This window comes from Salvia miltiorrhiza, chromosome 7 (genome assembly GCF_028751815.1).
Source record: "Salvia miltiorrhiza cultivar Shanhuang (shh) chromosome 7, IMPLAD_Smil_shh, whole genome shotgun sequence".
NCBI classification, from domain to species: Eukaryota; Viridiplantae; Streptophyta; class Magnoliopsida; order Lamiales; family Lamiaceae; genus Salvia; species Salvia miltiorrhiza.
This window is the reverse complement of record NC_080393.1, coordinates 49,094,708-49,110,737: the sequence shown is the minus strand read 5'-3', so window position 1 is coordinate 49,110,737 and position 16,030 is coordinate 49,094,708. Positions and strand designations below refer to the sequence as shown.

Genomic DNA, 16,030 nt, shown 5'->3' with positions numbered 1-16,030 from the left:
ACCGACGATCCAATAATTAGCGGGTTTCGAGTCTTTCTCTCTCTCTTTTTACGTGAAACTATTAGATCTTATTTAAACCACCTTCAGCAAACTATTTAGTAAATATGAGGATTTTTTTTTAGGGAACAGAAAAAAACTTGTATTTTGTGTTCCTCTCTCTTAGAAGATATTGATCATCTTATGTGTTTTTGTAACTTCTCTTATGGAATTTGGAGAAAGTGTTGTGGATGGCATTAGAATTCAGATGGCGGACTCAAATATTTTTAGGAGCCATTTTTTACAGACTATCTATCAAGAAGATTTTGAACATTATTTGACAATGTGTTTGTAGGAGCAGATGAAAAATTAGGAATGCTATTATTTTTTAAAGGCTCATATCGGTTGCGGATAATATTGTGGAAGACATCAAAATACGATCTTGGAAGTGGATTTGATCTTTATTTTTCTTTTCTTCTTTCACTTATTCATAATTGGTGCTCTCTTTTCTGATTACATATACCTCATATATCCACAAATGAAGTGATTTTATAATTTGAAACCCCTGTACTCGTTTAATTTTTATCATTCATTTTTTGACTTCTCAACAAAAAAAAAAAAAAAAATTACCTTTTTCTGACCGGAAAAAAAAAATTATGATCACACAAATAATGAAACTTGCACAATATTATAGCTTCAAATGGCAGCTAAAACACTTCATATATACACAAACAGATCCATTTCTCAAAAATACAAATTTAATAAATCTAGATGACAGCTACCATCACTTTATGTACAACTTCCAGGACCAGCGGACGTGGAATAAACAACGGTTGTAACTTAATTTAGATACACAAAAACCCTATAATAACATCAATCATTTTGAGATTGTGTCTTCTTCTATTTTATGGTCTTTCCTCATATTATATTCAATCCAATCTCGCCAATCCATGTTTCTAAGCTTTAGTTTACAATGAAAATAACCATATGTATTCTTTACAAGTTTAGCCATAATCGATTCTTAGTCTCTTCAGCTCAGCTTGAAAACCAGAAGTGGACTGTAGCGTTCGTTGCGCAAGAACCCTTATATCCTCTCGTGAACAATCCCGAGAAATGCGAACTAGCTCCCACAATGCACCTCCATTAATCATGTCTCTTGCATTAACCTCTGTCACAAAGCAATCGAGCATTTTAGGTATTACCATAAATCTAGTCATCTCGGCTTTTCATCAAGTAGACGTAGCACGTAGTAAGATACTTACCATGTTGACCTAAATGGCAAAGGGCGAGCTCAATGTGTCGCCTGATTGGTGAGGCTTCATTGTTGGCATTCTTAACTATCCAAGGAAGGGCGCCATCTTCGATCAGAACAGATCTCCCAGTCTTAATCCCTAAAAAAGCAATTAACAGTTGTACAGATAAATTATGTATACATTATGTTTATAATGGCTGAAACCAGATCAAATGTGAAACTGAATGGAAATAGTGAGAGAAGAAAATATAACATAGTTAAATGGGCCGTTGTTATGTTTAAAGACTTGCTGAAATATGAAATATTGTAACATCAACAATGATGAAATGGTGAATGAGAATGCCATGTAATCGTAATTTAGTTGGTGGGCAGAAACACCCAAAGCTCTTTATACCTGTGGTGGATGCCCTAGACTCACATTTGGCGAAGTTCGCCATCCCACGGGCCACTTGTGCAAGAACATCTGGATGTCTACATCTAACCATTCCCAGCAAAGCTCTAATACCACCTTCAGCTCTCAGCTTTATTTGCAGCTTATCTGAGAACATGAACATGACAGACGGCATTGGAAACAGAAAAAGTTCAACTCTAGCTGCCCCTACGTACATGGTCTAATGGAATTTAAAGTGATAGCAAATTGTTATCTGATAGCCGAGATGAGATATGCATTCAAAGCCAAGTTGGAGTATTAAGGGTGTGTTCTCTTTGATGGAAATGGGTGGATCACCCTTTTTCCACTCTTTTCATATGTTCTGTAGGGTGGATAGTTTTCCTCGGGCAAGATGGAAAAAAGATTTGGGCAGTCCACTTTCCCTCCTTTTTACTCTAATTCATGATAATTTTATCATGGGGAATTCATCGTGATAATATTTTCCCATATTTTTCCACTCTAGAGAACATGAGATGAAAAAGGTGCGGAACACTAAAATGTGATATCCCATATTTTCTTATCCCTACTTTTCTTATGACAAATTTGCAACCAAAGAGAACGCATCCTGAGAGAATCAAATCAGAGAACACAATGGCATTTCAAGGATGAACTCCATAGGGTAAGCCAACAGTAGAATATGAAGATATAATGACTGGAAGATTCATCAATTTTTTGGGAGACATCGTTGGGCACTAACAAAAACATATGAGAAGAACCAAATTTACTAAATAACACATTAAAACTCTACTCTTCTGGAGCATCATTAGCAGGAGGAGAATAATGCTCATTAGGGTGGGGCCGGTAGGCGACTCAGATTGACAAGAAAAGGAATTAAAGCGTTGCTTCTTACCATTGCCACAAAGATTAGCAATAGCTCCAGCAACCATGCGGAGCGTTTGAGGATCCTCTGACTTGGTTGCTGTTAGGGACAACAAGCTTATGCCCCCTTGAGACATTATGAGCTCCTGGTTGGTTTCTGACAATCCCCATGAATCAAACATATGAGGAAGTATGAAACTATATATATATCATCAGTAGACATGACATAACTCCAACTAATGGAAAATTACCATTCATTGCAAGATTTGCAATGGCGCCAGCCGCTACTCTATGAATGGTCTCATCATTGGAATTTCTCAGAAGCTCAAGTAAGGATGTAAGCCCACCAGCTTGAACAATCTTTTGCTGATTTGATTCTGAAGATTTAAGGAAAGATGATATGTGAAGATCTTGACTTTATTCAGCAATCAGTCATGCGAGGGGCTATAACTTTTCTTTGTAAAGATGATATTCTGAAGACCTAGATGACAACATGAGCAATTCAAGACCTTATTCAGCGTGATGAGAGACGCGGGAAATTTTCCAGTAGTAGATAATTTAGCAGGCCACTGCATTATAAGACAGAAACGTGGCCCAAACTTAATTGGAAAAGATTAACACCAGCTTCATCTAGAGAGTTTGATAATTATCGCACAAAGTATTTGGCTATGAAGAATAACCGCGTTCTACCGAACAACTCGTGTAATGACCATCTCTGTAGTTTCAAAGCATGCCATTCCTTCCATTTTCAGTTTGAAGATCTCATAAAAGAAGTATCAATTTATAACAATTCCATTATAGATACTGAGCATGAATAGAGCCACAAGGGGCAAATATAAACCAGTATGACTGCAGAGAGGTATCCTAGTTCCAATGGCACACCACTGATCAAATTTACAGAACCAGCACTTCAAAAAGAAGAGGACTTAACTTTTAGCATCTGTGCTCAGCCTCATATGTATGGATGAAGAAAGATAGAGGAAAAAAATACAGGAAACAGAGATGACATTATATTGTTAAAATGAAAAGGAAAGTCATTCGGATATACCTTCCGCTGCAAGATTAGCAACTACTTTAACAGCATGAATCCGTACATCAGCATCATCAGATTGAAGTAATGACAATATTTTATGCAGCCCCACTGTTGCAGTGTGGTAAAATTCATCAATACAATTGCTAGAGTAAAAGAATATGAACAATAACCCAATAGGAATCTTATTGGAAATCGATTAATGATGAAAGTAAAATTAACAAAGGACAATCAGGAGAAGGTTTTATCCTGCCCAAGTGCAAGTGTTGTTATTATGGGAAAGAATGTAAATCCTAGACAAGACTTTTCGTGGGAAGAAAAACTTGTTTTATTCAAATAAGCCATGCAGAGCCCATCTAGGAGCCTGCAGCCTAAAACTAAAATTAACTGACTAAAAAAAGGAGACTAAAGACGCAGGGCTCCACACACGCAAGTCTCGTGTAAGCTCTGTCCGTAACAATGAGACTAGAAAACAAGGTCCCACAAAAGAATTGGATTAAAAGTAACACACAAAAAATCATAAGTCCACCTTGTTCGAAGAGTTTCACAACTGATGCTTTGTCTCCATCAGCAGGCTCTCTCTGTTGTTGATGCTTAGGCTGAGGGATGAGTGAGTCCAGAGAACTTGGTGCTTGTCCACTTAATCTTTTGTCAAGATTTCTTCGTGACTACAAAGTCATAAATAATAACAAAGTTAATAATTCATCATGCACAATCCTACTACTCCGGGCCCTTTTTTTATTTCTTTTTTTTATTCTCCAAACAAAATTCCAGTCCAATAGCCAACGAAAAATCCAGCACACACAACAGATGGACTAACGATTCCCGAAAGCAGGAAGAACAGATGAATTTGGACTGCTTTCATTGAAGCAAGATTCTCTACAGTTATAAATCAACCATTCATTGTTTTTAGAATTATTACGTAGCCAGTTTACGTGTCTCATTAAGAAATCCAAAGAGCTTGCAGTTTTTCCTAAGACCAGTTCAAACCTATATGTCAGCCACCAGATGAATCACTTCAACACAAGCCAATGGAAAGAGGCCCATAGCGCATGAAGCATTGACATGGACAAAATATTTTTGTTATTCTTATTTACCAGTAGTGGATTAACTCTAAAATAAGGGACAAACACAAAATCTTTCATTTACAAGACAGATACACTTGATAATGTGCTTCTACTGCAATTAAAGTAATCCACGAGTGTACTATCATCTAGTGCCCTAAACTTGGCCTCAAAAAGAGCCGCAAGGAAAAGAGAATGGTGATAAAGGATACCAAGAATTGCCAAGAATAATGTATATTCTGCACTTGATGGATAGGGTTACTGAACCTAGTTTCTGATTATGTAGTAAACGCAGTCCAATACTTGTCCAACATAGTTACCTGGTCTGCTTCAAAACTTATTTGCAGTAGTTGACTTTGTAACATTTCTATTTCTTCTTCCAGTTTTGCCTTTTCGCATTCTTCATCTTCCAGCATCTTACGAAGCTTTACGATCTCAGAATTTCTGGCAGCCTAGTGTAAGCCAAGTTAAAAATTTAGCAAGACAGAGAAGTTGGTCAGATTATTGAAGAAAATTAACCAATCGAATGAACACCTCCGCGTTTTTCCACTGAATCAACTGCTTATTCAGACTATCAACTTCAGTTTCTGCAGCTTTGCGTAGAAGAATTTCACTGTTAAGCTTTTTCTTAAGCTCTGCAACTTCACTGGAATTAGGCAGCATTGGAGGCTGAAATACAAGGTATTCAAAACAAAAGTAATTAGAGAATTATAACAAAAATAAGGGAAGACAGACAAGGCAGATAAACTGACTGATGAAATAGTAGTTCTGGATTTACATTGTTCAACTGTTTCAAGTGAATTGTTTATAAATCTTTCCCTATCTTATAAAATCTTGAATTGGAAACAACAAAGTTGTGGAATAAAGTCACAGAAACCAAAAAACTACTTCCTATGTTGTGAAGTCTTAAGTACGTGTGTGTGTGTTGGCCTAACGGTAGGTGGTTAATGCCTAATGCCTAAGGTCCTTGTGTAATTTATCAAAAAAAAAAAGTCTTAAGTATAATCAATTAGGTATACTATTATGGGAGCTTCAAACTATCAATTGTTTGAAAGAAAACTAAATATGGAAAATCAGCTTATTTCATTTCAGAAAAATATTCTTCGGTAGATTGAAAGTTCATCATTGCTAGGAACCTACAGAAAGCTATAAGTCAAAATCAGCATAATGCAAGAATGTCACCAGGTCAGGTAAATTATATGTAGAGATTGTAGTTCAACATTTGAACCTTTTTGCTAACTAGTTACAACCAACAGAACCAAATTAAGGAGCGGCTATCGTACTGAGTAAACATATAATTATGCAATACCTGTGAGTTTGATTTTTGATCAGTGCCATTATCAGATACACCAACATTAACTTTTCTTTGTCCATGGTTTTCTTTTTTCACTGATGATTGTTCCTCGAGCCTCTTTTTTGACTCCATAAAGTCTTTCTGACATTTCTGGTTAGGAAGGGGATAAAAGGGCATTATCTAAAAGACATTGGGGCAAGTCAAGATCAGAATTGAACAAGTGAGAAAATACAGGGACAGGTCCTTGCATAATTAGAGTCAAACAGAAAGACAGCTACGCTTATTAAAAAACTCTCTGGATAAAGAAAACAAAGTATGATAATCATACTTTACAAATCTATGTACCTTCCGGTGCTTCTATAAAGGACAAGAAAAGAAAATCAGTCGTGCAACCTAAGAAACACAAAGTTTTAATCAACAAATATAGGCATAACTATTTAGCAGCTGCACAGTGAGCACACAGCCCACTACTCTTTCACCTATCACTAAAGAATACTGTCTGCTCGTTGCGATTGAGCAGCATAATCTTATTTCTAAGGAAACTTTTATTCAGAAGTTCCTACAAGAAAAGGCATAATTAGTCATGCTCAATCATATAAAATCATAAGGGCATTATTCTCATCAATTATTTGCCTACAGATAATTAATTGGAAATAAAAGAATTCCTAGACGTTTATATTTTTCCAGAAGAAATTTAGAAACTGACACAATGATGAAAAAGTAACCAATACATATTTGCACCCTGAATCACAGTCATCTAGTGCATTCACGCACCTCCAATGCATCAGCATAATTTTGTTCCACTTCAGCAACACGTTTCTGGCCTTCCAAAGATATCCTTTCAATCTTGTCATCAAATGCTCTTTGTTGCCTTTCATATTCAGCTGCTAGCTTGTCCAATTGTATTTCAAGCCTCCTCGATAAACTTTTGTAATCAAATTCCTCTTTGAGTTTTACCATATTCTCCACCTTCATAGCCTGCCATAAAAAAATTACACTTGTAAGTTGTAGTGTATGCATATAACAATCTCATATCAAAGCTCCACACCTCACTTTCTGAGCGTCTAAAAGTATAGAATCTAAACAGTTTTGGCCTGCTACCACTAAATGCGACATAATAAAAATAGAAGAAACCTATAAAAAAGGGAGGATTGTTAAAGTAGCTTTGAGATATGAAAACGTTATTTTAGTCCCTCTTGCAACAAAATATGATTCTAGCCATTTTTTGATAATGCCATAAATACCCTTACTTTAATAAGAAAGGAGCCAATTGAGTTTGAGTGAGACACCAATTCATAGGCCCAAAATATAATAAATGATGATGAATTGATTGGTAAGTTTTTTTTTTTTTTTTTAAATTACATGAGGTACGTATCTGAATATAATCAATTATGCAAACCGCAAGCAGGCGGGACCTCATCACCACCCCAACGGTGGGAAAACATCACCGCACACAGGCGAGAAACGCCGTGCGTGTGGAACCTCAACACCAAACAATACAACACCGCACGCAGGCGGAAATACAACACCACCTAAAGTGGGAAAACATCACCGCACGCAGGCGGGAATGAACCCAAGACCTCTCACAAAGAAGAGTCTTTGGGTGCCTCAGCTTTGCCACTAGAGCAAGGCCTTATTGGCAATTGATTCGTAAGTTACTTTGCCTTTTCTTTTTACTTCAATTTATAATTGTCTGCATTATTAAGTTTGATTCAACTTTATTAAAATAGAATTTGTTAAAACACCTTTACTAACAATGGTACAATATAATTTAAATTAATTTTATCATGTATTTACATATTAGTCCTAATAATCACAATAATAGTTGTACTTAATCAGTGATGCTTTTTATATCTTATTTAATCCATTGGTATAATTTTTCTTAAGGAGAATTTTTTTTAATAATACTCCCTCTATCCCCAAAAAATAGTCCTAGAAGGGGACGGCAACGGTTTTAATTAAAGTGGTTGAATGTATTGTGAGTGGAGAAAGGTCTCACTTAAAGGGTAGAGTTAATAATGATAAATAAGTATATCATGGGTGTAGAAAGTGGCCCACCATGTGATATAATAGGTAAATAAGTTAATAATTGAGGGTAATATGTTATGGGGTAGTGTCTATAAATAGAAAGAGGCTATTTTTTGTGGACATACCAAAATGGCAAAAAGAGTATTTTTAAGGCACGGAAGGAGTATTAACTTGAGTCGTATTCCTTTTCGGGTGGTCCTAACTAACTTGAGTCGTTTCCTTATTTGGCAAAAATTAGGCCTTTTAATCCCTAATTAAGGTCACTAATTAGACCCCTATTTTTTGTTAATCAACCCAAATGATGAGCACCCCCCTCCCTAACCCATTACTCACTCTCACTCTCTCTCTCGATTCTTCTGAAACCCAACACTCTCTTTCACCGCCGCTATCTCCATTCTCTCCTCAAACCCTCCCTCTCCATCTCTGGATCGCTCCAAGTTAGTGAGGTTGCACATCTCCGGTGGAATTGGGTTTTGTAAGAATGGATTGTAGTCGAATCGGCGGCCCTTGCAGGGTGGTCGTTCGCCAGAAAATGCGAGGAAAAGAGGAGGGATTTTGGTGTTTTCCTTTTTCTCTTGTTAAGGCTCGTTTTTTCTTTGTTGGGGCGAGACAGATGGAGGAAGTCAATGGTGGTGGTGGCTGCCGACGATTTTTGCCGGAGATGTGGAGGCTGCAGCGGCGACGCTCGCGCGCGAGAGAGAGAGAGAGAACAAATAATGTGATAAACACAAAAAAATCATTAATTAATGTGATGCATATAGCCACTCATTCACTAAATTAGAAACACACTTAAAACACTAAACATCTCCTTAAATCTCATGCCCACAATGCCTCAAGATAGCCGGGGATGAAGAGAGTAATAAATTTAAACAATTATTGAATTACGTCTAATGTCAATATACTTGCACACGTGTATTTCCTTTTTTATGATAATTAATATACTCCCTCCATCCCATAAGAGAATGCTCATTTTCATTTCTCATCTGTCCCACAAGAGTATACATGACCTCATCACTAACGCCTTAGTTTTCTCCTCACTTTCAACACTTATTTACAACTTTACCAATATGGCCCACCATAATTTCTCCACTCTACTCACAAAAGTTGACTTGTTTCTCCGCTCACAACACACTAACATAACATTTATTAAAACACATGCCGAACAAATTAAGCATACCCTTCCACACAGAGGGAGTTATTATTTATTTTAGGGCAAAGGTGCACATGAGCCCCTGAACTAGACACCCCTATAGCTTATATCCCCCCAGGATCGGTCAAGGCGCGTTGACCTCCCTGAACTTTTGAAAGAAGGGTGCACTTTAACCCCTCTGTTAAACGGCCGTTTTCTTCTATTATTTTATTTTTTTTTATCTTTTTTTGGAAATAGATGGTGTCCCTCACCACCGCTGCCATTTTATCTTTTTTTGGAAATAGATGGTGTCTCTCACCACCGCCGCCAGCTCTGAATCTCCGACACTGCAGCCGATGGATTGGGCTAGGACGGCGGACGCCTCCGGCGTCAGCGTCTGCTGAATCCGGCTCTCATAATCTCGGAATCGAAATTCAAATAAAAATTGAATCTTGATTGTGTGTTTTGAGTTGGGTTTTAAAAAGTGTGAAACTAAAAAGATGCGGAGGAATTCATGTTTCTGTTTGTGGAAGAGATGGTGATGGTGATGATTATATAAGTGAGGAACAAACACAATTCTCGTCGGAGATTCGGAGCCGGCGGCGGTGGTGAGGGAAACCATCTATTTCCACACAAAAAAAAACAACAACAACGTTTAAACGGCCGTTTAACGGAGGGGTTTAAGTGCACTCTTCTTTCGAAAGTTCAGGGAGGTCAACGCGCCTTGACCGATCCGGGGGGGGTATAAGCTATAGGGGTGTCTAATTCAGGGGCTAATGTGCACCTTTGCCCTTTATTTTATTGAAGCATTGTTGCTAAATAAATAATACTCCCTCCATCCCGTTGATAATGGCACAATTTTTCTAGGCACAGAAATTAAGTAAAAGGTGTTAAGAGTGTAAAGTAGATAGAGACCACTTATTTAATGAGCGTAAAGTGGGTAGGGGGAACATTTTATTTTAGAATGTGCCATTATCAATAGAACAAACCAAAAAGAAATATGTGCCATTATCAGTGGGACACAGAGAGAGTAATAAATATGCATCAACTATAGTTTACTACATGTAAGATGATAAGCATAAATTAGAATTTATCTTCTTTCTTTTTTTTCACAACAAATAGAGAGAAATTCATTAGGAAGTTGAGTGGGACGCACTGGTTTTTTTTTTTTTTTTTGTCATACTCTCTCCATGATCCGCTTTTCTCTGCTCTCTTCATAAACCGGTTTCTCCAATTCAATGGTAGTTTTTACCAAACAAAACACTTTGAAGGAGCTTATAAGTTATGAACAGCTTATAAGTTGTTTTAAAGAGCTTATAAGCTCAGCCAAACAACCTCTAAATGTACCTTTTTAATGGTCATTTTCTAAAGAAACATATGGAGAAAACTGAACTTACCCGTTGGCCGAACATGATGGTGCTAGATGTTTCTCCTCGGTGGCGAGGTGATGGCCCAATAGTAATAACCAATGAGGTTCTAGCTGTGCCTGAGTATTGAATTTTATGTCACCTGTGTTAGCGAATCCTGGCATTGGATCTTTCAAATTTTTTATATAATTAGACCTTTCCTGCCTTTTCTTTTCCTATAAAGTAAGAGAAAGCCAAGGAAAATAGAGACAACTTAACTAGGTTACATCTGCTTTTAGAAACCCTAGACCCTAAAACCCTTAGATTTTGATAAATAATCAGAGCTGTAAAAGCAGATAGCAAACAAAATTATGAAACATGACTTGGTTTCAACCATACATACAAGAAAATCTGCAGTCAACTGGACCATCAGAAGCATCATTGCCTGACATAAAGTTTCAAGCAGCTGCTGCAATTAACTAATGAATTTACTCATCGACAGATGTACCTAGTTATCTACATAAAATTAATGAAACATGACTAGATTGGATGAGTATTCTTTTTTCAGATGATATACAAATATGATGAAATTAAAATGTCTCCTGCAAGCTTTGCATAACTGATTCATGCAAAGCTTATCCAGCCTATTCTTATTGAGGTCTAAGATTATTTAATATAGAAGGACCTTAAATGCATATTAATTTACATACACTACCACGCAGAATATTGCTGAATTTCATGCATATGGTGTTTTAATGATCTATTTAGTAGATCCCATGAAATCTTTACATATCTTGTCCCATAATTATCTGATGTTTCCTTATCTTAGTTTTCCTGTTCTCCTAATTCTTGTTATGGTAGATGAGTCCACTAAAGGAATGTTCAAGGATGTGTGGCCCATTTTCCATAAAACCTAGAGTTAGAATTTGTCTATTTAATCATTGAGTCAGGAGCCTTTTAGGGGAAAGTAATTTCAGTTTTATTTGGCCTTGATATTCTACTTTCTTTCAGCATTATATGTTGCGGCATTAGTCTGAAGAACCTTGTTTTTCTTTGTTATCGTTGAATTATTTCTCTATCGATCCTTTGTCTCAGGCTCCGACCCAAGTGTATAATGATGAAAGAAAATAGAACAGTACAGACTACGACTGTCCAAGCACAAGGCCAAATTGAACTGAAATTACCCCCTCCCCCCGCTTAAAAGACTCGTGACTCAACGTTTAAATAGATAATCTCTAACTCTAGGCTTTCAAGAAATAGGCCGTGCATCCACACCCATTCCTTATTGGACTCGTCTACAATACAATAATTAGGAAAAGCATAAAAACAAGATCAGTTATCTTTAGATAATTATGAGACAAGATAAGTTTTCATATGATCTCTTCTCTTCTAAATCAACCTCAACAATCTCTAATATGACGCATATAAGAATAGGCATGCCATGTTCAAAATATGAGCATTTCCCACTGATCTGAATCTTCAGCCAGAATAGAAAGGATGACAGCAGGAAGTAGGAAGCAGAAAAGGTCATTGGAACTTCATCTTAATGCAAAATAATACTTATAGTCCCATGTGCATGTTATATTCAAAAAGAAGGAAAAAAAATCCAAACATATACATCAAACAAGGAGAGACATACAGATAACTATTGAACTTCTAGAAACCAGTATCACGATATCCTTAAAAGTTGGAATACATCTACTGTAAGATTTCATTTATACTCAATAAGACAAGTATGTGTTCTTCATCCTAAGTGTAAATTTGAAGAGAGGCGGCATGATGAGACAACAGCATAGGATGAAAAGAGTTTCTCTTGAAGGAAGGCATTTTAGATATGTATGCTATTCATTCCTGATAGTTTTTCTTTTGAGTTTATTCAGTGCAATATGACCTAGTAATAGATTGGTTGCTTTATTTTATTCAAACCGTCACCTCCAAAGGAATCTCGAAGCAATCTAGTGAGTTTCGAATCGCGGACTGGAACATGAGCACTATTTTCTGCCAACGCATTGATACACTTCCCTAATGCACTCAAAGAGAGATTGATAGATTTGGCTTCCTCTAATGTATGACCCTCACTCCCTGCCGGATGAAGACAAAACACAGTCAAAAGCACGAAGGGGAAGAGTTAGAGTATAACATTCCAAAGCAACACCTTCCTTTGAAGACATGGATTGAAGCCAACAAGAAACACAGATAATACTCGCTCAATATCTAGAATAAGTGGACAATGAGGCATATTTGTAGTATAAATTAATCAGGATTCTGTTATGTTCTAGAGGAGATTAAGCTTGATTCTCTCCTAATTTATTTTCTGATTCGTAGGAGTTATTTTAGGTTACATATTCTCTGATTTAGCTGGATAAATCTTAAGGATTCTTCCTTCATTCAAAAGATAAGAAAGATTATCTCTTCTTTCAACCTACAATTGTGTAAACAACTTGAGACAATACCAAGATAAATACTCATTCTATAGGCTGGCATTTAGATGTAAAAGGAACTGGTACAAACATAAAAAGTACCCCCTTCGTCCGAGTCTACTTGGCCTATTTCATTTTGGCATGCTTATTTAGGAGAGTAACATTGTAGTGCAGAGGTATGTCGGCCCATATTTAATGTAGTGTAAAGTGACTACCAAAAAAGGAAACAAGCCTAGTCAAATGGGACATCCCAAAAAGGAATAGAGGCCAAGTCAAATGAGATTGAGGGAGTAGCTTCTTGTCAAGAAGGCAGGAACTTATGGAAAGGTCAAAAAGCTATGGCACATTAATTGAATGGGAGCCAAGATTAGAAATGAAAATATGAAAGCAATACCTGACTTATCAATGCGCTCAGAACCAGCAAGATCCACGATAACTAGCTTGCTTCTTCGTATAATGGGAGGCTTCAGTGTTTTACTCACTGGGGTCATGTTACCATTTTCATTAGACAATGAAGAATCTTTTCCTTTAACCGACCTCTTTACATGTACCTTTAATGAAGAAATGCCCCCAACCAAAGTCATAAGATATGTATCAGTAACATGTGATACCACAATTTAATCTTGACATTGTCACAAAATAGAATGCATTCTATTCACCATTAGAATAGCGTGGCTACGGGAGGATTCGGTATTTAATTTTGTGTTTGCGGCAAAACGATGGGCTTCCCCTAATTGCAGTAGTTGCATAAAACTTTTATGATCTCTAACTTCTACCAAGGTCGCTCCAGGAAGAGAAACATCTCCAGTTTTTGGGTCTTCCACAATAGTTATATTATCATTAGATGGATTAAGGAGGTCCTGTATTGTTTCCATGTAAAGCTGCAGCAGTACACAGAGAAATAAAAGTTTCAGCAACTAGTTTCACAGGCTGAATTGAATCCAGCAACTAACTTTCAAAAAATTGCAGTTAGCCTACTAGAAAGGTTACAATTTTAATAATAACAAGACCTGAAAATAAGAAACAGAAACTAAATCATTTTCAGGTGATACTTCTGCCAGTATATCCTCCATTGCTCGCAACATGATCCCACGAGCAGCAGCATCTTCTTCACCAAGTCGTCCAAGGGTGTAGGTTTTCCCTGTACCTGTCTGCCCATATGCCATCACTGTTCCATTGTAACCATCTAAAACACTCTGCAGAAAACAACAAAGTGCATCTTATATCTTATTTCAAGTTCCCATGAGATGAGAAGAAAACCTGTAACTGATTGGATCAAATTTTAATAATTTTAGAAAGTCATTTCATCATCGAATATTAAAGTGATAACCACATTCTTGCTAACTTTGGGAACCTAAACCTCTTGGAAATACCATTTAAGGTACTATCAGCTACTTATATAGAAATTAAATACAGCAACAAGTTCTTCATTGAATCATGCTGCATCGAGGAGAAGGATCAATATAACAAAAGGTCCTCTTCAGTCTTCACAGTTCACACACAACTAAACAGCACCTCTGACATTGGAGGTAAGAGGATAACAACGCAACCAACAAATTAGCAAAGTTCGTAGTACCTCCACAACTGGCTTTGCCACAACTTCGTATACACGTTTTTGTGATGCATACTCTGTTAAGACTTCATCAAACTCATAGGTATCAGAATCCCAGTTGTTTTTTTGAAGTTTCAATCGTTTGAGCTGAAATAAAATCAATATAAGCATATGTGAGATGAAAGAAAAACTCCTGACATGAATTATATTTGTCAATTCCCCAGGGTAATGCAATCTGAAAAAGGTCCCCCCTAATAGAGCCAGATAGTCATTATATGGCTGTACCTCTGGTTGCAATTCAACACAGTCAGCAAAATCAGCATCCGCTACCATCTCTTCAGAATTTCTAGGCCTTAATCTGACAGCAACTCTCACTCTCCCTGAAACTATCGCAAAAGGCAATATTCAGCATGCAGTGACCTCTACAGAAAAGTCAAACTGCCTTGGGAGATGCACAAGATCACAAATGATGATCTTCTGGGAGACACACTAAATCAAAGAAAAGAATGTTGCTGGACAATGTGAAGGTGGAATCGATCTGTAACAGAGCAAAAAGTTTCCATATCTAACAGAACACAGAAAATTCACATATTAAAAGGACACAAGAAAATGGGAGAACGCCCCAAAAAAAGAGGAGAAACCGCAACATCATAAGTCACATTCACTTCCAAATAATTAAGCGAACAAATATGCCACTCACTGTAAATCCTACCATTATCAAGCAGATAATTGTCTGCAGATAACTATTGATGCATTACAGAAACATCATCAACCAGCATTACAACGAAAACAAGTGATACAGAGGCCAAAACTTCCTTTTGATGCTCAACATAAGGGAAAAATATCAAATATTTGCATACCTCCACAGACAACATTTATTAAAAATTTAACAAGGCAATTAAAACAAAAAAAAAAAGGGAAAAGGAAACCTCATACATTACACAAAAACTACCAAAATCCAAAACAATGCACATATCTAAATTGCGGCGAAGAGTACTTGTGGAATAATCTCGGCCGGAGCCGGTGCTTCCGCGGCGGAGACTGGAAGCAGCCGGCATGGGCTGCTGCACCTTCGACTTGAGAGAAGAAGATGGTGAGTATTTAGAATTACTATTGCTATAATTCTCAAACTTGATAGCTCCTCCTCTTGATGCGCTGCCGCCATTCTTGTAGCTATGTGCAGACATTTTGTTTTCTTGTATCTCCTACTTTTTCTTCACATTATTTTGTGGGAATTTGGAAGTGATCAGAGGCGTTCGAAAATGAAAATGGAAGAAAGGTAAGCTTTTTGGAGTTGCTTGACAGTTGAAAAGAGAGAGGGAGTGGGGTTGGTGTGGGGCTCGTAAATCATAATCTACTAATTTTGTTTATTTAACTTTTAATTAAATCCCAAAGTTTTCATATGGAAAGAGGAGTTCAGATTTCAAAACCATCGACCATTTTGCTGCTGGAATTCAATTGAATTTGGATTAATTATTGAGCAGTACTAATTTGTTGTACATTTGTGGATGATAATTTATTTATTTTTTTGATAAATTAACAGTATTAAATAAAAAAATTAAATGGCCGCGACCCAGGAGACTCGAATCCAATACATTTGGCCTTAGACATTAATCTCTTATCGTTTGACTAAAACACACACACATTTGTGTGTACCCAAACCCAATTAATATTGGTCTGTGTTATGTTT

The 16,030-nt window shown here is 36.9% G+C and overlaps 1 protein-coding gene across 2 annotated transcripts; it reads right to left on the bottom strand.

Annotated features, from left to right (window-relative positions):
* Window positions 1-667: 667 nt before the first annotated feature.
* Window positions 668-15,686, bottom strand: LOC130994604 (kinesin-like protein KIN-UB). Of its 2 annotated transcripts, none has more exons than XM_057919658.1 (19): window positions 15,338-15,686; window positions 14,626-14,726; window positions 14,365-14,487; window positions 13,799-13,984; window positions 13,448-13,669; window positions 13,183-13,339; window positions 12,301-12,450; window positions 10,420-10,508; window positions 6,640-6,843; window positions 5,881-6,015; window positions 5,106-5,240; window positions 4,892-5,023; window positions 4,037-4,175; window positions 3,526-3,618; window positions 2,729-2,854; window positions 2,509-2,634; window positions 1,623-1,766; window positions 1,239-1,367; window positions 668-1,144 (listed from the first exon to the last, which is right to left on the bottom strand). In XM_057919658.1, exons 1-19 carry the CDS (start codon window positions 15,525-15,527, stop codon window positions 981-983), a joined length of 2,745 nt encoding a protein of 914 aa, XP_057775641.1. In that variant the 5' UTR covers window positions 15,528-15,686; the 3' UTR covers window positions 668-980. The 2 variants fall into 2 exon arrangements, with proteins under 2 accessions (XP_057775641.1, XP_057775642.1); XM_057919659.1 differs by having other exon boundaries at window positions 14,626-14,720; window positions 15,338-15,685.
* Between the last annotated feature and the right edge of the window lie 344 nt (window positions 15,687-16,030).